Below are 25634 nucleotides of genomic sequence, written 5' to 3'. Positions count from 1 at the left end.
GGCTTCACAGACTAGAAAAATCTATCAAGTACCATTATCACTTACTTTCAAATTTGTATCTGTAAAGCAGCCAAAACCACAAGGAGATATGATTTTTTTTTTTTTTTTTTTTTTTTAAGAGAAAGAAAAGGAAAAGTAGCTGCTGCATCACAAAACTGAACACACACACAGGACACAGAGCAGTCTGTTAAAGTTATCTTCCAGAGAATGATCTGAGTCTTTTCTAACTTCTACCAATTTCAAGAGAAGTATGATTGCTCCTACACTTCATGAGAACTATTTGCTTTCTCATATAGCTGGAACATCATCTTTCTTTTCCCCTTCTGATTGATTAACCCTTTCCTCCCTCAATTTCCTCTCAACTCTTTGTTACCATAGGGTTTCACTGACAGAAAAGGTGGAGCTATAGAAGAGGTCTTAATAAATCAGAAGAGAATGAGATTAGTGAGCAGCAGATGACAGCATGGACAGATAAAGATCAAAAGAAAACCCAAAACCCAGCACAGCACTAGCTTAATTTTCTTAGCAGAAGGAATTAGTTTCATCTTTCAGGTTCAGTCCATTCTTCACCAGCAAAAGTGTACTGGCTACATCACAAGGCTCGGTGAAGGAAAAGGCTCTTTCTGAACCAAGCAGAGCATAGATCTGAAGATGGGATAATGTCCTGCATTGTTTGAGATAACTCAGAAAAATGCATAGAACAGAGCAAAATATCCAAGACTGCTTTGCAGGAACAAGAAAGAGGTAGCAACCCTAATTTTAACAGGGCTTTTCACTGAAGGGAAAGAAAGTCTACAAAAGTCAAATCAGCTGATTTCAAATGGTTTGCATCCCAGGATGAATCAGGTTACACTGATTTAAGCCCAATTTAATTTAGGCAGGTTTTTAAACCACAAGAATAAAGACATTCTTAGTACATATTAATAATTAAACCAACATATACACAATTAGCAATATCCTACATAATAGTAAACGCTTAAGAGCTTGTTTTAAGTTATCCTAGTTAATTTGTTTAAAAACAAGCTGAGTAGATTTACTGTACAAGGTTTGCCATTCTACACATTTCCAGTAATCAGTCTCTGTAGCAGTTCAGTTTATGAGCTTTAAGATCCAAATTCAACTGTGTCTTCAGTTATCTTCTTGAATTCATAGTTTCCTCTGCCATCCATGCGCAAGTAAAACTGAAACAAAAACACATACATTATCAATCCCTTAAAAATTACCACCCCGTAAGCACACAAATAAGTTACAATTTTTAAGAAGCTTTAGCGTAAAATCTTAAATTCAGCTGGCCAGGGCTTCCCACCTTGTGCTTCACTAAATTCGATCACCTCTAGGAGAAAAAAGTATGTGTGTGCATAATGTACATAAACACACACAGATTTTGTTTTTACAAAGCATCAATCTACAGGTCACACCCAGACGGAATGTCGATCTTCTGTCTGCTGTGACAATGTACTGAAAGCATACATTCATCCCTCTATATTAATTCAGCATCCACCCCTCCTCCCTTCCTGTTATACACACACACAATTTGGGTCTATGTATTAGAGAGAAATTTATGTACAGGTTTAGGAGGTAGGTATCTTCTGAAAGCAAGTTCTCCATACTTTCTACTGAACTCTCATTAAAGTTGGTTTGCTGTTGGCTTAGGGTTATTTTTTCAGGCTAAAAACTTTTCATAATTAGATGTGCAAGAATATTTCAAATACTGCAACAGTATTATGAAATAATCCTTTTATTAAATTAACCTTTTAATAAAACAGAACTATTATTTCCTAGTGACCTACTAGGAAATAAGATGTGAACATCTTGAATTTAATAGAAAAATCAAAATAAATCTCAACCAACTACAGATATACTTAGTAAAAGGATAGATTACGTACATCATGATGTTTCCAGAGTGACTTCCGGTGGGATACAGTGAAGAGAGTAATGCCAACCTACATGAATAAGGAAATAAGGCAGTTAATGTCATTTTTCTCATGGAGAGATAGTATTTATTTTTCAGCCTGATACAGCTGATGAAGTTAAATTCATAAAAACAAGCTTCCAGACCACTTCCAGTCTGTGTAGTAGTAAGTAGTGTAAATATGTAGCCTTAATGCAAGAACTTACAATTAAAAAAAAAAAAAAAAAAAAAAGAGTTCCAACTTTCCCAATTGATTTCACCATTCTCTTGCTCCAGATCGTTTGGTATTAATAAGGCAAGGAAGATAAAGCTTCAGGTGACTAAAATACAGCTGATAATTTAAAATAGTCTACTTAAACATGAAAAAAAAAAGTCACAAATCCCCAGGCCACAAAAGCTATTAATTATAACCTTTGTAAGGGACAACTTAAAGGCAATTTTCCTTCGCTTCCTTGCAACTCAGTTAACTATGCATCCCCAGCAGCTGTACCAAATAAAAGACCAAATGGCTCCAATAATAAAACGGTAATTTTCTTTGTTTCTGCAAGGACAGATTAGATAGGAACTCTGTTTCTCAGCAATATGCGTTAGTCACCTGGCAACAGTAATTCTAAAAACAAGCGGACGTTCCAGTCTTAATGAAATAAAACACCCTAAACTGTTCTTACAAAATGTTCACAGTATTCATAGTTATGTGGCAAAATTACTTCAAGAAACAATGCCTATTATTCTGCAGTCCTCATCTAATGAGAGTTCTGATGCAGAGTATCACATGTACACCTAAATTACCAAGAGACTTTAAAACACTTATCGAACCCTAGCACGCACAAAGAGACCTTGCATGCCCTGAGCTATTCTTTTTCCTCCCTCCAATAAATTCTATGCTAGGCATAAGATAGAATCCACTTATACTATTTTCAAGTTTCCTCTTAACCACAGATACAATTCTAGAGATGTATTTGAGGAAAAAAATTACGTGTTTTTAGGAGTACATTTCAAATAACTCTTGTAAACTAAGTAAACTCTTTCGCTTTTCTTAGCCATGATGAACAACGGATGAATACTAAGGAAAAAACAAAGATTTTCTTAGTAATACAATCTCAGGGATGCAAGAGCAGAAGAAATGAGAAAGAGTGGATAGGCAGTACCAAAGTTCTTCTACAGCACTGATTTGTGAAGGCCCTGAGCGTTCTCCTCCAGAAACATCTTCATGCACACCCTGAATACTTCACTGTATAACACATATTCGAGCTCCCACACTAGGTCTGAAACAATACTAGGCACTTAATATAAGTTTTTTTCTGAAGTAGTAAAGAATACTTATCTGGAGTTGGAAGATGCAGCCTGGCCCTCTCAAATAACAAAGAAAAAAGATTATCTTTCCGCAAGGCACCATAGAAGCATGCAGAATGTCTGGGACCAGGTTATTTGCTATGTAAATCACAGAACTGAGTAAGTGAGAAGAAATGAAATAGCAGTGGGCCATTTCTACTACAGAGATTCATGAGGCATTACTGCAGGAAGAAATAATTACACTAAAGTGATGAAACATACGTGTATTCACTGTCTAAGGACTGACACAACTGCTATAGCTAGCAATTTTATCTCCAGTCTTTCTAAAATAGAAACTCACTAAAAGCAGTGAGAATACAGGAATGCTTTCTTGTACAATTCATTGAAAAATAAAAGGAAAGGACTTACCTTTCGGCAGTGGTTGTAAATGTAGCCTTCTACATCAACACTAACAGCACTGGTGCATTCATCCAGAATTGCAAACTGGGGCTTATGATAAAACAGTCTTGCCATCTGGAATGCAAACCAAAGAAACTATGTGGATACACGACTGCAGTCAGTACAGCCTTGTGACAATTTAAACTTAAAATCGATGTCCAAAAATTTACTGCAGCCAGAGAATTGAGAGCTGTACATTACATCATTGATTTTTTGTTTTCACTTGCAAAACCATTATTTTAAAATCATCTTTCACATAATCAAAGCGCAAAGAGTGCTACAAGCTCAACATTCTTACTACATTTCAAGCAAAAGTAATTGTTTCTTTAACTATGTGTTTTTGCTGTATTCAGATACTTGACTTTTTGGGGTTTCCTTCTTTAAGTAAAATATCAATATTTAATACACAAAATTTGCTTAAAATCCAGATTGCATTTTCAACTTATTTCCTGTATTTTTTAAGTACTTATGCTTTTGAGACATACAGCCATTCTCTGTTTTTCTCCTCCACTGAGTACATCCATCCAGTCCTGAACACTGTCCCAGCCTCCTTCACGCTCCAAGATTTGACCCAGCTGGACATTATCCAAGTACTCCTTCAGCACCTTTTTTGAAAAGTAGTAATAAAGTTTCAGTGAACTTTAAAAATATATATATTTAGAAGAGTTATAAAGGGTTATCCTACTATGCAGGTGTAACATCAACCATGATAAACATTAGAAACAAACTAAATGTAGTGTTTTTAATAGTATCAGTATTTTTAATCTAAAGCACAACCATTTGTTTCACTTAATATGAGTACATTAATCACTTATTACCTGGTCAGAAATCCCTTTCTTTCGCTGATCTTCTAAAGTATCTGGGTATATAACTTGATCTCTGAGTGTTCCAAGAGTCATATATGGTCTCTGAGACAGTTACAGACAATAAGTTATGTCAAATATTTAGGAACAGTCATCAAAGGAAGAGAGAGAAGACTTGTCTGTTAAAGTGCTTTATCTCACCTGAGGAACATAGAACAACTTTCCTCTTACAGGTTTTGTTAAACGTCCACCAAACAATGGCCACAACTACAAGAAAAAGATTTAAACTTGAGGAAAAAAGTTCTACAATTGTGTTTCTGTTGCAGATTCTTCCAAATCTATTTGAAAGTTTCCTTACTTCACCAAGAACACGAAAAAGTGAGCTCTTCCCACATCCGTTTGGCCCACAAACCAGAACATTTGCACCAGATCGAACCTAAAAATGGAAAGACAAAACATTAAAACAGTAGTGAGAAAGTACTGCTGAAAGCTGCTATAAATGATAACACAAACTCTTGCCCTTGTAGGCTTGTACATAGTAGCAGATTTTGACATCAGTGAAGAATTTCCAACAATACTTAATTCTTTTCTCCAGCTAGTTTGGCATCAATTGCAGCTGGAAAAAAAACATACTTGTAACAAACTTTATTTGCAACAACAGTTTACTGCCTTTATTTTTCAAAATTAAGGAAAAACATGAATTTTGTTCTTGCATATGCACATCATACAAGCATTTTTGTTTGCTTGTTTTTATTCTTGTTTTGTTGTTTGTTTTTTTTGTTTTGTTTTAAACTCTGACCACTTACCATTTTCACTTTAAAGTATAAAATGAAGCACAATACCATTGGAATGATATTTACAATCTTACCTCAAAGTTCAGGTCTTGGATCAAAACATCACCATTAGGTGTCACCAATGGAACATGATCAAACCTATTTGCATTTTAAGAATAAAATAAATCAAAATGAGAGCAGATGCCTAAAGTTAGCTAGCACTGCATGCTTAGGCAAAGATTTCAGGAACAGGGACGACTTCAGCAGTATTTCATTCAGTACATTATCTCAGTTTCTAACAATCAGCAGCGAAGAAAATTAAGACTGTTTTTGTTTGTTGGGTGTTTACTGAACCTCTTGAAAGGTTCTCTTCATGTATCTGTTTTCTGAATATTTCTAAATCTTTAGTCTCCAAAACATCCTATGGTTTTAGCTTGCTTTTTTTAAATAGCTCTATCACCAACTTCCTTCTCCTGCCCTCCACCTATACTCCCATATCTGAGTTCCACACTAACTAGATTGAAGCTATTTAATGTCTTAACCTGCCTTACTTGGTGTCTTTGTTTCAGTAGTACTACTACATCCACCTATGTTCTTTAGGCCACAAAAAAAATAAAACCTGCTACTTAAGTACATCAGTGACCAAAGCATACAAGTGCTTTGAAAATGAATATAGACTTCTTCCTGATTTTTGCAGCTGAACTATATCAAAGAACAAAACATGCTATCAAAATATTTTCTAAAGGACTGATGACACATTAATAAAAAAAAAAAAAAACAAAAAAAACGCATGGTCAGGCAGCAGGAAATGTTACCAAGAAGGCTAAGTGAATACAACAAGCATTATGTTTCCTGCTAATATTGAAGAACAAAGACTGACTCTCAGAACAGAAGTGTTAAATGGTAATGAAAGGGAATTGTTTATAAGTGATCTATGCTACAGCAGGAATTTCTTATTGTAATAAAGTGTATTGCTCTATAAACAGTGGTAGAAGACTACAAAAACAGACCACGTTAAAAATACTGAAGGTGTAGGAACTTGAAAAACATACTTGATAAGGTTATCGGTGTTGATAATTTCGCCAGATCCCGGTATTAAAGGTAAAGCTTGTTTCATATCTGCATCTTAATTAAAAGAAAAAATGTATTAGAAACTGGAGCATTAGGAAGAGATGCCTAGTATTGCACACCATGCAGCCCATTTACCTTTTTCCTGTGATACCATGGTACGTTGATATTTGCCACTATTCAAATCTTTCAGAACCTGCATTAATTCCGTAATCCGAGCTGTGAAACTAAAGAAAACTTATGAATAATCCTTAGAAGTTTCAGAAATCTATGTGAGGAGTAGTATTCTATTAAAAAGTCAAAATAAAATGTTCATCAAATCAGCACAGGAAGTGAAGAGTTTAGAATTGCACTGAGGTTGTAAGAACCTTTTCCTACTGCAGTCAGATATTCCATATTTTAGTGAAGGACGTATTGTAAGTGAAAAACAAACCTCCAACCATTTTGGCAAAATAACACATAACTGATTCACAGGTACCTGCCAACATCCTTTCAACTAACCATTCAAACTGTACGCTGCTTCTTTTTAGTGGAAGCAAATATCACGTCTTCAAATACAGCGTTTCCAGTGCAAAATATTTTTAATTTTTGAATACACTATCATGAACAAAGCAAATAGCTCATTTTAATTCTACAGTTACCTGTTTCTTAAAATGAGATGAGAATCAGCAAAAACATAACTTCAAGAAAGATCATCTTATGCAAGTAGTGTTACACTTACCCAGCCAATCTCGTCATTTCACGACCTGCTAGGACTATTCTACCCAAAGCTTGAGACATTCTCAGTAACATTCTTCCACTTTGGTAGTAATCCTAGAGTAGAATAAAGTTTCTTTATATGAACTAACAAAACATAAATTCAATATATTGTTTTAAATTCTGTTGTGCTTACCTCTAGAAGTTCTGCATGGGTACTATTCTGATGACGAGGATCAGCCAGGTTCAAAAATGGACGACTAACAACCAGGTAACCAACCACAGTGGCAAGATCTGTAGTTTTTAAGGGTAAATATTAACCCATATACTAATTGAAGCAATTAAAAGAAAAAAAATTTAGTGCTGGCTATTTATTACAGTCCATTAGTACTGAACACTTACATTTGGCAATGATAGTATCAATGAAACCCATAGAGAACCGGAACAGGATGAAGTTATGTAAGTGTTCCACCTGGCAAGTTACAGAAATAAAGAAATCAAACTTTATCAGTCCTTGTTTTACTGTGTTTTATTATTATTATTATTTTTTTTTTTGAATTTTGAATCCAAGTATAGTTATTTTTCAGTATTTTTCACAAAAGCCCTTAACAAAGTCTACAGCCTAACTGTGATAATTACTACCAATGTCCCTACTGGCAAACATCTGCATTCTAAATCAAGAAAATCTACACCTGAAATTAAGCATAGAAAGGGGTCAGTAACGGTGGTGAGTAAAAAGGAGTTGAACAGCAAGAGAAAGACCATTCAGTCAAAACTACATCCTGATTTTATTCTAAAAACAGATTTATAATCTGATGATAGTAACAGCATAAACACCAACTCAGTTTAATTTATACAAATGTACACATCAAGACCAAGGGAAAGGCTTAGAAGAGCTCTAAATTAAAGAGCGCAAAATAAGCAAGGAAATAAAACTCTGCAGCAGGAAAAAGAGGTGGAGAAGTGGACAGAAGTGTTGAAAGTTGGCAAAACAAAGAACAGAAACAATTAAGGAAAAAGATGGTATACAAAAAAAAAATAAACTAAAAGGCCCTTAGTTTCTGAACAAGAAACATGAGGCACAAGAAGTCAAAGGCTGAGACATACACAAGTAGAAAGGAAGACAAGACTGAAGTGTTTCATTTGTAATGTGCTGAACAGACAAAAATCAGTGTTGAAGAGTTAAACCACATTTGAATTGCAAAGTAAGACTTAATCAGGAGAACTAGGAGTAGTTTCAAATGAATATTTCTGCAGACACACATTTTAGGACATTTCTATTTCTCAGCTTTTTCTTTGCAGTCTCCACTTTCATTCCACTCTATTTTTGCATATACAACTGCATACAGTTATACTGAACCAAAATAAGAAACAAATCTTTCAATGTAGTTCATTTGTTTATTAATTATTCAGAATGTTCTTAGAGAAACCTGTGTATGACAACTTCTCAAGAGATATATATTACAAAAATCCAAGATATTATCCATTTCTGTACTACACAATATCTTTCTTTTGACCAGAACCTCAAAGTCAGTTTATGCAATACAGTTACATTAGAATAATTATTTTAGCTGAAATTATAGTACTAACTACTATGCAAAAATTCTTTGACACAAAGCTGGTCATAATTGAGCTGATTTTAATATTGCTAGTACAAAAATCAGCTGTTTCAAGAAAATGAACTTAATGGAAACAGTGTTAGATAAGCCCTTTTCTGAAGAAATAAAACTGGAGAAAGGTTCAAAAGAATGTCAAGGAAAAAAAAGATAAACTCGAATCATGATGAGAAAATAATCAAAGTTTTGCTTAAAGTGTTTTTAGAAGTCTTACCAGTTTACGGAAGGTTCTGTGAATAGTCTGTTTTTCTCTCAAATTTCCATTATAGAAAGCAATTTCTTCACTTTAAAAAAAAGACAAAGAAGGAAACTTCATTTTTTTTTTTTTAAATGACAATCTGAAAGAGTCAACTATAAAACAGACTGTTCTTTTTGTCTGAAATAGGAGTTTTTGCCCTCGAACAACTACGACGTATACAGCAGTTCTTTTAAATTAGGAATACAATGCAAATAGAAATGATTACATGATCTGCATAAAGATGTGAAGACTCAGAACCGATAGTGTCTTTCAGAATATATTTTAACATCCAGCCTCTATTTACGCCACAGAATTATTTTGTCACTTCTATCTTGCTAACCAAGTAAATCTATACCTGTTTGTAATAAGCCGTGAGTTGACGTATCTGTACTCCCCTTCATATTTTTGTTCTATGATAGTCATCTTGCCAATTGGTCTCCTTAAACGCGTAAGGAAAAACCCTGACACAATCAAGTATGCCATCATGCTAGCTGGACCCTGTAAATATCAAAAGGGAATAAAAATTTTCAATCCAATGGTTTGCAACCAAGGTTTACAATCCAATGGAAACTGCAACATCTATATCCAAAACGCACAGAAAGCATTAAATCCTTGACATCCTTGATTCTCTCTTTCCACATGTCTGTATTAGCATCCCCTTACAGTCCCTTTCGTGCTGCTCCTCTTTCATGCAGCCAGCATGATCTTCTTGCTCCTAATTCCATGTTTAGGGATGTAATTCTCCCTCCCAGCTCTCTACTCAAATTTTTACCATCATCCAGAGAAAAATCTACATCTCCCATTTTGCTTACTTGTTTCACTCAGTTTCCTAAATCCTTCCTATCTTCTCTCCTTCATTTCCACCCGAGGAATGGCTCCTCTTTATACAGGTTACAAAGAAACAGGAAAACTAATTTTTCCCTTAAAAGCCAGACGCGCAAGATAAGAGCAATTAGAAAGGGCACTGTTCCAAAGGGAATTCCCAAGCAACAGCCAAAAGAAAACAAAGAACTTATGCTTTGTGATAGCTGAGTGCCTGCAAATTCTGCTTTTTAGACCACAGAATCATAGAAATCTTAGAGCTGGAAGGGACCTTTAAAGGTCATCTAGTCCAACTCCTATGTGACAAACAGCAACATCAAAGATCAATCAGGTTGCTCAGGGTTAACCTAAACCTCTAAACCTATCCTCTTTAAGCTTGAGAGCTTTTATCTTGCTTGCCTCAAGACAAAAAGAACTGAAGTTTATAAAACACTAAGTATTAAAGCAAATTTTAGTATATCCTCTGAAATAATGGATCAAACTATGATTAAGATCTAACATTCTTCTCAGACTCCAGATACAATGCTAGAACCAAAGGAATAGAACTTATTTATGTAGAAAACACTCAAGTTACCTGAGCTCCTATTGCACTTGTTAGCTTGAAGATATACAAAACTATATCCAAGAAGGGCTGTAACACAAGCATAGAGGAAACAAAACATTAGAATATCAGCATAATATGAATATATAATTGTGATTTTACCTCATTGCATCAAAAAACAAAGTTTCATACATGAAACAAAGGAAGATGCGCTCAGCCACACCTCCCTAGCCATAGTAGTATTTCTATTTAACTATGAATAAGCAGTTATTCTTCTTCTGAAATCTAACTAGCTGAGAAAGTACACACACATCCCTGCTTACCTGTTTAAAAAGAGCATTACGTTCTTTAAATAAAATTTAAGGAAAAATTTTACAACCTATCACAGGGTTTTAGCAGAGGTTATGGAAACTGCAGAGGAAAAAAGATATTACCATAATAGCTTAAACAATTTTTTTTTTTTAACCACATCTATAACTCAAAGTTCTCTATAAAAAAGTTTACCTTGCTAAGGTTTGAGTACAGGTCCACTACACTGTTACAGAATTTTTCCACATCCTGTGTAAGGAGTTGATCTGGGTTAGCTATTCTGTTGTCCAGATTTCCCATTTTGTAGTATGTATAAGCCCTGTAACAAAACAGTGGTTAAGAGGCAGAAAAAAGAGATATCATAACCTTATGATCTCAAATAATTGGAAATTCCTTACATCGTGCAATAAGGGGAAAACAACGCAGACATTAAATGACTGCATGGAGTCAACACTGTTTATACTTCTGCAAGAACAGATCCACATCAACTCTAATGTTTATGCTCCAGAACATCACCCTTGCTGAATCTCAGTCCCACACTGCTCTACGCTCTGGTGCTGCATTTTGAGTTAGAAGATCTTTGTGATCATCTCAACAGCACATCTGACAACCTAAATTTAGTGCAGAAGAATGTAAGAAGCTACTCAAATTCATACATCCAATCCAGCCAGTAGATTATTAGCACCAAACAAGAGCAACTGAAGGACTTGAGAGCTCACCTATTAATAAAAGCCTTTTTTTTTTTTTTTTTGTCCATTTGAGCCAACTCTGCCATCTTCGCACCTGTTGCCATATACAACCTGGATGAACCACTCATCCTTTTCAATGCTAAATGCAATCAGAAGTCTTTTCTAAATAATGTAACTACTAAGCATCTTGCTAATTTCTTACTATGGCCTTAAACTGATTTGTTTCAATTTGGATCAATTCAGTTTTTAAAAACACTGGACATTAACAAGGTGTTACTCACTTGAGATATTCCTCATAGAGGTATCTGGTGAGCCTTACTCGGAAGCAGAGTTTCAATTCATTTAGACCATATTTCAAGAAGTTATTTACTAAAGAGATCTAGAAAGAGACAGTATTTCAATATTTAGATAACAAGATTCAATATACCTCAATTCATCTGCAGCACAGCTTGTGCAAACACTTTAAAGTAGGGGAATTGTCCTCTGGAAGTCAGTAATACTGTTTAACTTACTTAAAACCAAATATATGGTGTCCACACAATTACTGATTAAGTTTTCATTTACATTTTTGACAACTCCAGTTCTCTGTGATACTCATCACATCAGAAGATCTAACATTAACCAACATTCAGACAACAAATCTTTAGCTTTTCTGCTAAACTAAGAGAGCCACCCTTTAATGTGGCCATAGTGCCCTAATGACTGATTCACTATTATGCCTACCATATAACAGCTAGATTATTTATTAGGTAGTAACAATTGTGTTGTCTTTTTTTTTTTTTTTTTAATCTAGCAGGAGTCAGATTTTCGAAAGCTGAAGGAAAAGTCAATGGAAAAAAACCCAAGTCTTAGAAAAGAGTTGTAAGAAATTTAAAGCTAGAAAACTGAAAAGAGTTCTTCGATTGTATCAGAAAATTCTAAAACTGCATTGCTAAACATCACCCCATTCACAGAACGAGACTAGGCAGTCCTACAGGTGCCATACTGTGCAGTTAGCCAAAACTACCACAAACAAAACCAACCTGAAAAACTAAACGTAAGAGCAAAGTCAGCAAGTACGCAGAAATGTGCCAATAGTCTCTCACATACTGAAGCCAGAAAATTAAATCTGTTCAATACAGACCTTCACATAAAGCAACTACTCCCCACAGACTCTGAGACACCCATTTGAAATCTTTTCCTCAAATTTTCATTTGTGCCATTCTTATAGCAGGAAATATCTCAAATCCAAGAAAAGCACTTACGGCAGGCATTGCGGCAATGAAGTTGAACAAGTATTTCTTGAAATCTTTTCTGCTGCGACCAATGATAGCACTGCAAACAGCCATAAGCTAAGAGTTATTTACAAGAGAAACTATAATCTGGTAGTATTCAAATGGAGAAACTGTCAGTGGATCACACAGCAGAGGAAAAAAAAAAAAACTCACAGCGAAGACCAGCGGTTTGTAGCTGTAGGATCAAGAATGACAAACTCAAGTAAAATATGCATCAGGAGAATTCTTATCTCCCACTAGTAACAAAACAAAATTATCCTCTGATATAAAGATATAACTACTGCCGTTGAACTTCCTTACATGTTCTCGACATTACAAGATCAGAGGTGCTAATATAACAGATAAGCTGGACAGCCAAAATATTATTGCTACCAGCTGGCTGACAGTTTCAAAAGAATAGAATCTGAATTTTCTAGCTGAAAAGACAAAGCAATATGAAGATAGAACCATATCAGTATTAGAATTTTATTACATCTTAAAGATGAACCAATTTGATTTATAACCAATTAAAAAAAAAAATGTTGCTGATGAGAAGCTACATTTATTTGGAAATATTGCAAATGAGCAACTAAAAAGACTAACAGTTCACCAATTCTGAAGCAAACAGGAAAAACACAGCAACAGCATAGCACAGTAGCTTCACTGTTGCAGCAACTATGGAAAATTAGCAGAGTATGTGACTGCCTATGTTACCAAGTGCAGCAGTTTTTAAACACCAGAACAGCAGCAGTAAGTTTTAAAGGATCATCTTGAATAGCCCCCCTATTATCTTTCTTTACAATTGTATTATGGGAACAAAATATCTGTAATTTAACAGAACTACATATTTCTGATTCTATTCAAAACTTACTTTACACCTCTAGTTCTAATGCCCCCAAGTTCTGCTATGCAGTCACCTGTACATTGACTTCATTTGTTGCAGGACCATCACATAACCATTCTAAAGCACCTCCCTGGACATTCAGATCACCACAAGACTTAGAGTTGTCAATGTACAAAATATGACTGCAAAATCATTTACCAAGAGGTACATTTGATTTAAAAATAGTGTCCAAGAGCAGAACAATAATTTTTTTTTCTCCTTTTCAAAATAATAGGAGCTATGAAATTATGACTATGCCAGTTACTCGGGCACAATAATATGCAATAAGTGTCTGAATTAAACTACCCTCCCCTGCTAAAAGTAAGAAAAATATTTTAAAATAAGCAGTTAATAGATACCTTTCAATGACTGTTCCATTTTGAATCATCCAAATATCACAATATGTGCGGACTACCAGCATTACAGCAATAAGTAGCAAATAACCTGTCTAGAACAGAAATGGATATATAATAGTTAAACAATGGATAAAAGTCATCATATTTTAGCACTCTAATAACTGAAAGTGGATGTAGCTTTTTATATTTACGTGTTTTTTTGCCATTTTAAAGTACGCACTACAATTTTGCCCTATTCTAGCAAGGTATATTAGAAGAGAAAACAACTCCAAAAACACCCATTTGTCTTTGTTACTCAAGGCAATGCTTACCTCCTTACAAAGTGCTCTAGGGACCATTATTTTCAGGATTCGACATATCCTTGCAATAAACAACCTGTCCACCATCGCTCGCTCCTTCTTTCCCTCTTTCTGCTCCACATAGAACAAGAAGAACAACAAAAGAGAGATTTCTGTAAAGCATGTTTAGATGGTGTGATATTCTCCCTAGCTGCATTACTTACATCTATCTTCCTTCCACAGTTTTTTGCAATTTTTCCTTCCAGTTTTAAGACTTGCTCATACAAGTTAAAAGAAATGTAGGAATTGGGATCGCATGCATTAACAGCTAACAGAAATCTTAAGTAGGAACTAAGCTATCAGAACAAGGTGCAATAGGAAATAGTTGCCATGATACAAAATCATTAGTTCAAGCATTAAAACAAATGTAATATAAAACAAATATTAAAACAAGTTATAAAGCATTTTGCCATCTCGAAGTTGCTTGTCTCTGGAAGACATCATCTGCCAGTATTCCTAAGGCCACATCCCATTGCTTCTCTAGACCATTGATTGCTTGAACTCTACTGGTAGCTCTTTATTGCTAAGAGTACGATCAAACTTAGAGAACTAGTCCTTAAACGTTCACGATGCACAAAGAGATGAAAAAGCATATGGCACACATCAAGCACTAACAAAAACTTCAGTTATATGCGATTACTCTGATTCTTCCATTTGTTTCACCATTACAAGTCTGAAGGTGTCATTCAAACTACACTTGCATCATACTCATCACTGGGTCCAAACCAAAGCTGCAATTATGGGACAGAAAGCAAAAAAAGGATCAATAGCACTTACAATTATTAAATATATATAACATGAAGAAATAATTACCTCATTGCTCTGCAAGGCTTGTTTTCCACTTCTTCTACTGTAAAAGAAAAATAAAAGTATTTCACTTTTTATTAACATGCATTTGTCTTGATCTCTACACATGGGAGACAAACAGAAAATCTGTAGATTACATCTCTACCACCTATTACAAAGCAGCATAGCGTCCTCACAGCAGGAATACCTTTTGTATCAAACTTACTTGCTAATTTTACGCCGTTACATGAAAAGTTATCCATTCTACAATTTGGTTTCATACAGGGAGATTAAGCCTCCCTCTTATCTCTTGAGTTCTGCTTCACCTTGTGTTTTGCACCACCAACTCCCACTGTTTCTACATCTCTAAAAAAAAAAACAAAAAAAACAAAAACAAACAAACAAACAAACAAACAAAAAAAACTTAGTAGGCCTGGCTACAAGGCTCCAGTGACCACAAGTGAAACTACTTGAATGCAGCTTCAGCAGACCAACTTCAATTTCACACTGTCCACATAAGCCAAACAGATTTGTTTCGCAAGATATTTGACTTTCAAATAACTCATTATGCTATTCATAAAGATTATTTGCTTAATAGCCTGTGCTGCACGGGAAGAAGATCCTGTGAAACTAAGGCTTTGCACAGGTGTGCTCTGGTTTTCATTTTTCATTCTGTCCTTTCTTTCCTCCCCTCATTTTCAAAAGGGTTAGAGGAAAAACACTTACCAACAATCACCCAAGAACACAGAAGTATTGTCTTTGCCCTTTAAAAAAGCAAGCTGGCATTTAAGACAGTTACAGTTTGTCTTTCTTTCTGAACATCGAATAAGCGTGTGAAAACAGTGGGAGAGTTTACACATTTATGTAGTTTAAAAGTGACAGCCATCCACACCAAATTGTAATATTTCTCCAACATCATAATAAAAGTATTTACAGCAGGCCCAACTACAATAACAGTTTCAAGCCAGTAGGTAGGAAATCCCAGGGAAGCAGAGAGTAAGCAAGGCACTGCTCCTTCTGCCTCCAACTCCCCCAAAAGTGCAGACACTGCCCTGTAAACACTTATCCACAACTTTATCAGCATCATCTCACACCTGTGCTTTTAAGTGCTGCAAAGGAGGTACCTAGGACAAAACGTCTAATTTATGGTGATTGGGAAGACCTCAATGTCATTGACCAATGAAGCAAAACAACTTAATTACAAAGAAGGAAGAGGCAGGGCAGCAGAAGAACATGAAAAAAGGAGACCAGAAAGTGAGAAGGAAGAGATGCCAGCTTAAGAAGAGCTTAATTAAAGGTAATGGTGAAGCACAAGCTCAAAAGGAGAAGGTAAAAATCTCCTGTTACTACTTGTGCAAAATACAGAGTAAAGAACATGACACACAGTAGAGGGCAGACCAGTGAGAAATAATAAAAGTTCAGAAGAGATGTAACACAAAGGAAACATTTGGAAATGGTAACAGCACGCAGAGTCTAAGAAATAATTTAGGTAGAGACTACAGCCTGGTGATGCAGGAGCGACCTACTGCTGCCACAAGAAATTTCTCTCCTTCTTGATACATCTAATTTTTCAAAGTACAAAAGACCTATTAAGGCAAAAAAAAAAAAAAAAAAAAAAGAAAAAAAAAGGCCTAAAGTAAGGATCAGTTTAGGAGCATGGCCACATCTGGTTTGGGAGAAAGAAAAAAGCATTACTCTTATGAGTTAATAACTGATCAAACTAAGTGGCTATCTTCCTGCATGATTCATGAATTGCAGAAGTGCAAAATAAAAGCATGCTGCTCTTCAAGATATCCTACAATAACTCCTACCTTTGTAACTTCAAGGTCTGCCAAAGTTTGAAATCACAGCACTCAATATACAGCTACTGCTGCTTTAAAATGATCAGATACTAATATATCAAAATAGTACTATATTAAGAATACGAGGTCCAGCTGAATACCTGAAGTATTTAATACATTTCTCCTACAGTAACTGTAGAAATTCAGTAGGTGAAGGAATTGAATTCGCATGAAACTGATTATCCACTAAAGAAAAACAACTGTTCAGAAACAGCCATATTTGTGAACTTGCATTTAATTTGTATTTGTATTCACAGAGTAATCACAGAATCACAGAAACAAAGATTAAGATAAAAAATTACATATTTGTAAATGAAAATGGAGCTGTAATGATGCTTTTCTTCCAAAGAAAAGAAATCACGCATGCTCCAACAAGTCTAATACCTCCACTAGAAATTAAGCAACCACAGACTAACTACAGGTTACTGAGATGCAGAACAACTAGGGCTCAAGAGATCCAAGTTGCTCTCAACATTAACAAAATTAGTCCAGTGTCATTTCCAGAAGTAAAACTGTTTTGCTTGCAACAAAAGACTCCACTGTAACTCCTCTGCATTCTGTTCCAGGCAGTTTCCTTCTCAGAAGTCCCACTTTCTCAGGCTGCTACCTGCTGGCACTACTCCAAACTCCATTATCCTATTGTAGAGGTTTGTGTGAGAATTGTGGTTGCATTCTCACTGAGTGTAAAGACTAAATAACATCCTCAGTTAGTCAGCAAGAATACAGCAAGACTATCTGGTTGCAGCAGAAAACTCCAACATATGAGCCAATTCAGCTCCCCGTTATTTCAGACTTTACCTAATGCTAGAGCAGCACAGCCCTTAGTGCTGGAAGGGTGACTGCTACATGCTGCCCAGTTCCTCTATTGCACTTTTCCTGGTATGGGGGCATGCTTTAGTCTGAGCAGCACGAGTATGGGCTGCTGGGAACAGAAACAGGCTGGTTTTTACTGCGGTGTTCATTTGAGAGATTACTTAACCCACACACCCCACTCTCCAGTTTGCACTACAAGGCACTTCATTCAAGTTAGTGCACCTGTCATCAGTGGGCTTTGGAGCTCCAGAACTATGAAGGTTGATTTGGTGATGTGGAAGAAAAAGATATGGATACAACTCAGGTTAGTGCACTGTCTCACAACCATTCAGTCAGTGTTACTATCACCCAGGCAGCCACTGTCTAACTGCAGAAAAGCTCTACTTTCAGCCTTTAGCCCAATTGCTCTCACTTCACCACAGAGTGACACTGAAACCTAGTTAGATAGTGTCCACACAGAGGCTGACGTGGCTAGGGTAATGACAACTACAGAAGCAAGAGCCATTTTCAGACAGCTGAAAGGAAGCAGTGCTGGATTTGCCTCTGCATTCCCTTATCAGTAAAACTATTCTCTTTAAAGAAACACGCAACAATGGTGGTTGCTCAAAGGATCATTCTCAGTATTACTGCAGAAGAAAGTGATTTCAGAAGCACTGCAAAAAGCTTTCCAGAGACCATCAAGTCTGGTTACATAAAGGGAACTACTTGGCAAATGTAGTTCTGTGCTTTTGTTAGCAAACAGGAAAGTTAAAGAATTACAGTTTCTTGAAATATCAGTCTCCTTCTAGGCTAAAGTTCACTAGTTTCATGGAAGCAATCTACACTGAGCTGATTGTAACCACATGAAATTGCAGAGATAAAGACAGAGATAAGTAAGTCTTGCAGTTTAATGACAGTCAAAGTGGAAATCAGAGATTGAAAACAGTATATTGCGACTAACTACAAAGAAGCTACAAAGTTCAGGTCATGCTACCTGCTTTCTATAGGATATCTGGCTTCTGCTAAACCCAGCACAAAGGAAGAGGTTCTGTTATAGAGAGAAACTGAACTTTTCAAACAGTTGCTACCTCTGAGCAATCTTTGTGTGTGTTTTTTGCAGCCCTTGCATGAATACAGGTGCAATTTTCAGTCCATTTTCAGTCACACTCTGACACAGCAAAGACAATGTAATTCAAACAACTAAAGATGGAGTACAATTGCAGAGACTTATGGTGGGAGGGACTAACAGCTGTATTGAGAAACACAGTGTGTACCTCCCAGTGTAATCACTGCCAGACAGCTCCACACTGCATACCCAGCGCAGAGCAAGAGAGCAACAGCACAGTTACTTTTGGTCAAGGGCAGCAGGCACAATCCAAAAGGATGCACATTTATACAGTGCACCCTCAGAGCACACAGAAATGAAGGGAACAATTTTCTTGGCTCAACATCGGCAACTAGTTGCAGCACAACCAAAAATAACGTGAGAGAAGGCATTCAGATGACCCAGAAAGGGATTGAAAGGTCACAGGCAGCTAGGGACTGGAAGCTGAGCTCTGACTGCTGCGCCACTAACGCTCAGAAAGCTTCTAGAAGCACTTCAGAAGGCAACAAAGCAGTACTGTTTTAGAGGAAAATCTCAGTTTCAGTGTAAGCCTGCATCTCAGTAACAGAGTAAGACAAAAGGCTAAAGCTGTTGTTTTTCCATAAGCTTGCGGTCTGGCCTAAGATGAAGCTGCCACTCTCCCTCAGCTACACCAGAGGAAAAAGATTTTGTTCTCCTTCCTGCAACATGAAAAAAAACCCTGCTTCACACTGTCACACACTCATGCACTAGATCCTGGCTTAGAAAACAGCCATTTTCAGCAACTTAATAAAAGAGAAGCCACAAGTTAACTACCCAGGCCCAAAACAAACGCAGTCTGAACTCGAGGAGAAGGCCTGAGTCACCCAGTTCCTCCTGTCTCCTTGCCCTCCAGCTGAAGACAGCTTTTCTGAGCCTCAGGGAGGCTTTTTTTTTCCCCCCTACAAGGTCAGATTTTAGATACATCTTCTAGTAATCCTATCTGTATGTTTTGGTGAATTGTTTTGTTTTTCATGTTAACACAGAAGTGGCAAGCAATGGACTGATCAGTCACATTCACGTTCTGGTTCAGAGCACCATGTTGTCGCTGCCTAATCTTTCTTGATAGTTTCTTTAGCTTCTCCATTGTGCAGCACAGGTTCTCTTTAAAGCTTCCACGTGCATGGAAGCAACCTAGCCATCTGCTGCAATGCAGTTTCAACCTTTTTAGTCAGTCTTGGCATCTCCACACTGGAACAAAGTACCAAGCATGGACCTCACACACACATCTTCAGAGCCTAATGAAAGAAGGAATAAGAAAGGGAATAATATCTTCAGTGCAAAAAAACACTGAATAACAAAAAGCAAGACTTGTTTTAAGTTACAGGTGTCACTCACTAGGTTTTAACTTCTGTATTAGATTTCGTAATGTTTGAACAAGTTTTTATCAGTTCCAGTTTACTTACATGAATCACTGTCAAGTTCAAGGGCAGTCCTGACACACACCAACTTCCACTCCCTGAGAGGAAGAAGGCTGAAAAGCCCAGTGACAGCAAAGTGCAGCAGTCACACATCACCTAAGCTGACCTGTGCAAAAGCCTGCTTGACATTCATTGCATCAACTCCTCACTTTGGACCAATCCAATCTCTGAAGCTCCAGGCAAATATTTTTCTTCCTTTAAGCATTTTTTTTTTTTTCTTCAAAAAAGGGGGAGAAATCACTTGGATTTCAAAGGTTTAACATATACAAAATTAAGTTTCTATACACCAGCATTCACTTGGATTTTAATGGATGTACTGGGTGATAGGGGAAGGCAAGTGCATCTAGGACCAGATTCTAAACATCTTGTCACCTTCCGTATACTAAAAGTTCCTACTATATTCAGCTTATTCTCATTCCCTAATCTCGTCGCTCCAAACTCCTTTCAGGTCCCTTCTCCAGCAGAAACCTGTATGTGTTCAATACTTTTTGAAAATAATCCAAATACGCTCTCCATCTGTGCAAGTACTTCGCTTCCAACTACAAAGAGACTAAGGAACAATTTCCACTAGAGTGAAAGAGCCACAAACAACCAGCTCATTTACGTACCACCCACTAAGGTTTTATTTCTAAAGCAACCAAATCTTAAGCTTCTTGTTCTAGGCAGTGATGTCTAACATGTAAGACAAAGCTCATAAAACGTGGGGTTAGACTTCTGCAAATGAAAAATAACTTCATCTTACTTTAAGCATTATACAGCATAGATTTTCCTTTTTCCTTCCTTTTTCAGTCAGTCCTATACTGTGTATAACCCTATTTCATTATCTACCATTTTTTTTGACTGTCAGTATCCAATATGAGCTTACAGTCTGTGTTTAAAGAAGAAAAAAGTTTACATGAACCAAACTGCTACAGCTGTTTCAGTCCCTGGTTGGGTTGGTTTCTTTAATGTCACAAAAAATATAAACTACAAATTACATTCATGCATTCTCAGTAAATCTGAAGCCATCTGCATTCAATTAAAATAGTAATTCCTAGCAACAAATTGCTATCCCATAGTAACAGCAGATATTAAAAGGAAATATTGCTGTATGTGTTTACATACAGCCAAATAGTACTCATAATGCACCAGAACACAGAGTCAGTTAGGAAAATGCTACAGATTATTTGAGTAGTCCTATTTCAGTACTGTGTATTACTGAAAAGAAAACACCAGCTCCAAAAACCAGCCTTTTCAGATCTTGCTCACTGACATTTGCCCAAGGTCTTGGGCATTAAACTTTTTGCTGTCGTTTCAGCAGAAAGAGGACAAAGTACAAAGACTACTTGATTGGACCTCCGTTGGTCTTCCTTCCTTCTTTCTTCTGTTCTTCAAATTTTTCTCCAACGCTCAATAGAGGGAGTGGAGGGAACAGAATCACTGGTCTTTAATGCAGATTTTTGTGAGTGATTTCCCTAAATGGAAGTGAGTTTTTCAGTGGTCAAAAAACCCGTCAGCGCTGAAATCCTTTATACTTGTAACAATTGCTCCTGATAAATTAAAGTCATGATTGGTTTCTCCTCTACTATATACACAGAATTAAGTAGTTTCCCAAACAGGACAATATTTTTTTCCACTATAAAAGCACTCCAAACACCACAGCTCAGGTCATTATTGCATTTACATGTAACAACTTCCTCCCTCCCAAGTAATAAAATGTTTTCCAAGGAAACAGACTTGATTTTGAGAAGAGCAACACAAATGGAAAAACAGGGCATTTTTACTGCCTTGACTAAAGCACAGAAAGCAATGTGGAATACCACTGAGCTTCTTACTACAAGCCAGCAGTTATGTACTGGGCTATTTTGGGGGATTTTAGAAATTAGTAGTTAAAATTTATTGTCAACTGCAAGAGATACAGCCTCTCAGCTCTGCAAAACTGATGAGCAATGTAATAGGTCCTACAGAAGAACAGCTGTGACTAAGCCAACTAACACTAATTACATGATCTTTGACCTACTAAGGTAGGCTAGTGTAACATCCAGCTTAATTATTCATACCTCACTACTTGATATGAGTTGTACTGGACTTCGAACCTATTGCCTGACAGCAGAAATGAGAGTTGTCTCTTCCTCCTACAGTAGTTTCTATAGCTGACTATTCCCTATCAAAAGTAACACACAAAATCTCAGAAGTCTGTGTAAGGCAAGTCTGTTTTGTGGTGTTACACATTCAACAAACAAACACTTGACTTGCTATGTTTGGCAGTCACTTATGTTGCTTTTTTTAATTTGCATTTTATCTTGTTTTACTTCTCAATTTTGGGCAGCAGTAATATAGAACCACCACAGCATTCCAGTAGACATTTAAAAAAAGACATTTATATCAGGGAAACATGATATAATAGTATATCAGCATGAGATAGAAATACGTGTAAGGAAATACACTGACAGTAAGTTCTGCCTATGCATTTTGCACGTCCACAGCAAAATGCTAGTCTCCACTCAAGTCCACAATATTGATATACATCAATCAATTTCACCTTCCAGAATTCAAGAAGCTGAAATTCATGTGACACACACAAGACAACATTTTCACACATTACATACTAAAGTAAACAAAGACATTCACATACATAACACTACAGTTTGCCATTACTGACACACTTCAGTTAGCCTCAAGCTGCAAATATGCCACAATCTAGATTATCTAGATTGACAAAAAAATTCTTCTCCTTACAGAAAAGTAAAATTCAGGACAGCCAACTTTTCTCCATCTTTCCAAAGTGAACACAAAAATTAGATGGCATGCCAGGCCTTAGAAATTTTTAACTATTATTCCACGCAGATTTATTTGTATTGTCAGTATTGTATGTCTGTATTGTATACCAGCACAAGTATGATGGAATATAAAAATCTGGCACAGTGACAGTCCTTTCCAAAAGTATGCTATAATTTACATTAGCAACAAAGCATTAGGAAATGAAAGACACTTAAACTAACAAGACTAAAAGAGGATGAGGCAACAGTAATATGTGGTTGCTTCTGTGGTGTAGGCAGTGTAACTTGCTTACTGCCTCTTCTTGATAGGCAGCATTTTATAATGCTCCTGGCAAGGTTTGCCTCACAAGGAAAATGTGGAGAAAAGAAGGAGGACCGATGAGCAAATATCACCCTCAAAAAAAGGACAGCATAGCTGGCTATGAAACAACTGAATGGTGGATGTAGAGTTTGGAATTCACAGCCCCAGCATAACAGCAGTATTAAGAGCTATGCAACAAAGCACCTCAAAAGCCTAAAGCAGTAGTTGCATAGGTACAAACTAGCTAGCAACATGGTACTTATTTTAGAAACTGCATTTCTAGATAGATTTGAGAAAGCAAAACAGCATAAGAGAGGCAGATTACAGAGGCAGTAACAAAGAGGTAGGAGGATAACTGTAGTATAGATAGAGGAAAAAGGTATAGGTCATATTAGGTCAGACCACCTCAACTCCATTCAACTGCTAAATGTGTGAATCATCTCCACTTTACAGCAGACAATAACATAATAGTGCATGGTCACCTAATATGTACAAATAACTCAGATTTTTAACACTGTATGTAGCAAAAATCATGATTCCTACAGGAGGAATACAATCCAAATACAATTTTCAACATTTAAGCTAGAATTCAGTTTCATTACATTCACTCTCAACTCTCACTCTCAAGGCACTGTTCTTGTTGAGTCCAGCAGATGAACATCAAGAAACCTACAACACAGTTCAGGGACAACCCAGGACCCACATTATATGTATTTCAGGAGTATATCAAGTGTACTTCAAAACTACATTGGACCTCAATCTACAGCTGAAGGCATGCTCTAAACCAAACATAACCCAGAACTCCTCAACAAAGAGAAAGCAAGGAAAGTGTGGACAATTAAAAGGTTCACTTCAAAAGCACATTCAATCTGAAGTACAAACTTAGATTCTCCTAGAATGTCTGCCTGGCCCAGTCTTTCTTATAGACAGCATTACAATACACTAAGTAGGAAAGTCTTGTAGTAACCCTCTCAACTTACCACTTTCAAGCTCATCTATACAGCTTCTCAGCTTTTTACAGAAGGTGTTTGAACTAAATTCAGCAGAGATAACTGGAAAATATCACCCTTTCCAATGAATTGGACAGAAGAACAAACCATCATCAACAGTTCAGGATCTTGTTTCCACTCCCATGCAAATAACATAACATAACAAATTCCAAGAAGCCCTGTGTTGCTCACGTTTTATGTATGTTATATGACAAAGTTACCTAACTTCAGAAACTTGTGAAGATATCACCTGCATGAAAGGAATTAGGTAAAATAACACTAGGCCATTGCTTAACTACAGCTATGCAATTGCTTAAGTCTATTGAGCAAGTCCATTTCACCATCTGTGTTTAGCACCAGGCTGGGGTTATAGCAATTACACGATATCTAACTGTACAGCCAGGTCTTCAGCACACGGCCGGCAACTGAGATCCACAGATCTGCCAGCACCACGCAAGGGCTGAGCGTGGAGCACCTTCTCCACCCATCTCACGTCCTGGTACCCGAGTGCTCCTCAGGGGTCAGTAGACTCCCGTCCCAGCACACACACACAGGTGGGCCGCCCTCACAGGTAACCCAAGCAGGCGCTATCTCTGCTACAGCTGTCGGCGGGCACCATAATAACCCGCGCCCGTTATTACCCCTACAGACAGGACAAACCTAAACATTTAACTTTTCTCAGCTCGAGCTCGCAGATGGGAAAGCTAAGAAAGCGAATACAATTCGAGCAGCGGAGCCGGGGCGTGCCGCGGCTCCACAAGCAGGGGCGGCGGATGCCGCCCCCTCCCCAGGACGCGGTCCCGAGGGTCGGAGGCAGCGAGCCCCACGGCAGGGAGAGCCCCGGGCCCGGCCTCTGGGCCCCGCTCCGTCCCGCCCGGCCCCGCGCACCACCGCCGCTCGCCCCCGGCCCTTCGCGCCGCGCCCCGCCCGGCTCACCCGTGCTGGGCCGCGGCCCGCCGCTTGTTGAGCAGGCAGAGCAGCGCGCAGGCGGCGGCCGTGCCGCCGACAATGGCGGAATGGCGCACGGTGAGATATTTGCTGTAGGCAGCCATGGCGCGAGTGCAGCCGCAGAGCCGCAGCCGAGCCGAGCCGTGGCGAGCGGGCGCAGGGAATGCCGGGATGAGGGGCGTGGCGCGCCCGGCCTCGCCTCTGCCGGCCGGGGGGAGGCCGGCCGTCCGTCCGTCTGTCTGCCGGCGGGCGCTGTCGGCGCCGCGCTGGGGCTCGCCTCGGGAGCGGAGGGGCGGCAGCTCGCGCAACGGGCAGCGCTGCAGGGCGGCGGGCGGCGCTCTCTCCCGTGTCCCCGCAGCGGTAGCCCCGCACCGCCCCGCGAGCAGCGGACGAAAGGGGACGGGTGGGCTGACGGGAGAGCGCCTCTGAGGGGCCGCGAGGGTGCGGCGTGCCCGGCTCCCGTCTTCTCCCTCTGGCACCTTGGCCTGGCGGCTTCTGACTGTGCGTGTGCGGCTCGTTGCGCAGCTGTACGCCCGTGTGAGTTCCCACTGTCGTACACGGATAAAGGCAGCGCGAAATAACCCTTCCAGGAAGACTTTCATGTCAGTTTTGCCATACTGTCTTTCTTTTAGGGCCCTGAGAGGAG

General features: G+C 38.0%; 1 protein-coding gene across 1 annotated transcript; it reads right to left on the bottom strand.

Moving 5' to 3' along the window:
* Positions 1-1103: 1103 nt before the first annotated feature.
* ABCD3 (ATP binding cassette subfamily D member 3) lies at positions 1104-25092 on the bottom strand (the record flags this gene model as incomplete). The annotated part of the gene is made up of 23 exons (XM_079535504.1): positions 1104-1181; positions 1887-1943; positions 3614-3718; positions 4129-4248; positions 4462-4551; positions 4648-4713; positions 4805-4882; positions 5315-5378; positions 6272-6344; positions 6426-6514; positions 7009-7100; positions 7180-7277; positions 7386-7455; positions 8814-8883; positions 9193-9335; positions 10234-10290; positions 10705-10828; positions 11480-11577; positions 12443-12512; positions 13694-13782; positions 14002-14100; positions 14842-14878; positions 24977-25092. 23 exons carry the CDS (start codon positions 25090-25092, stop codon positions 1104-1106), a joined length of 1983 nt encoding a protein of 660 aa, XP_079391630.1.
* Between the last annotated feature and the right edge of the window lie 542 nt (positions 25093-25634).

The sequence above is a fragment of the Tetrao urogallus genome (genome assembly GCF_951394365.1).
Source record: "Tetrao urogallus genome assembly, chromosome: 5".
NCBI classification, from domain to species: domain Eukaryota; kingdom Metazoa; phylum Chordata; class Aves; order Galliformes; family Phasianidae; genus Tetrao; species Tetrao urogallus.
This window is presented reverse-complemented; position numbering and strand designations above follow the sequence as displayed.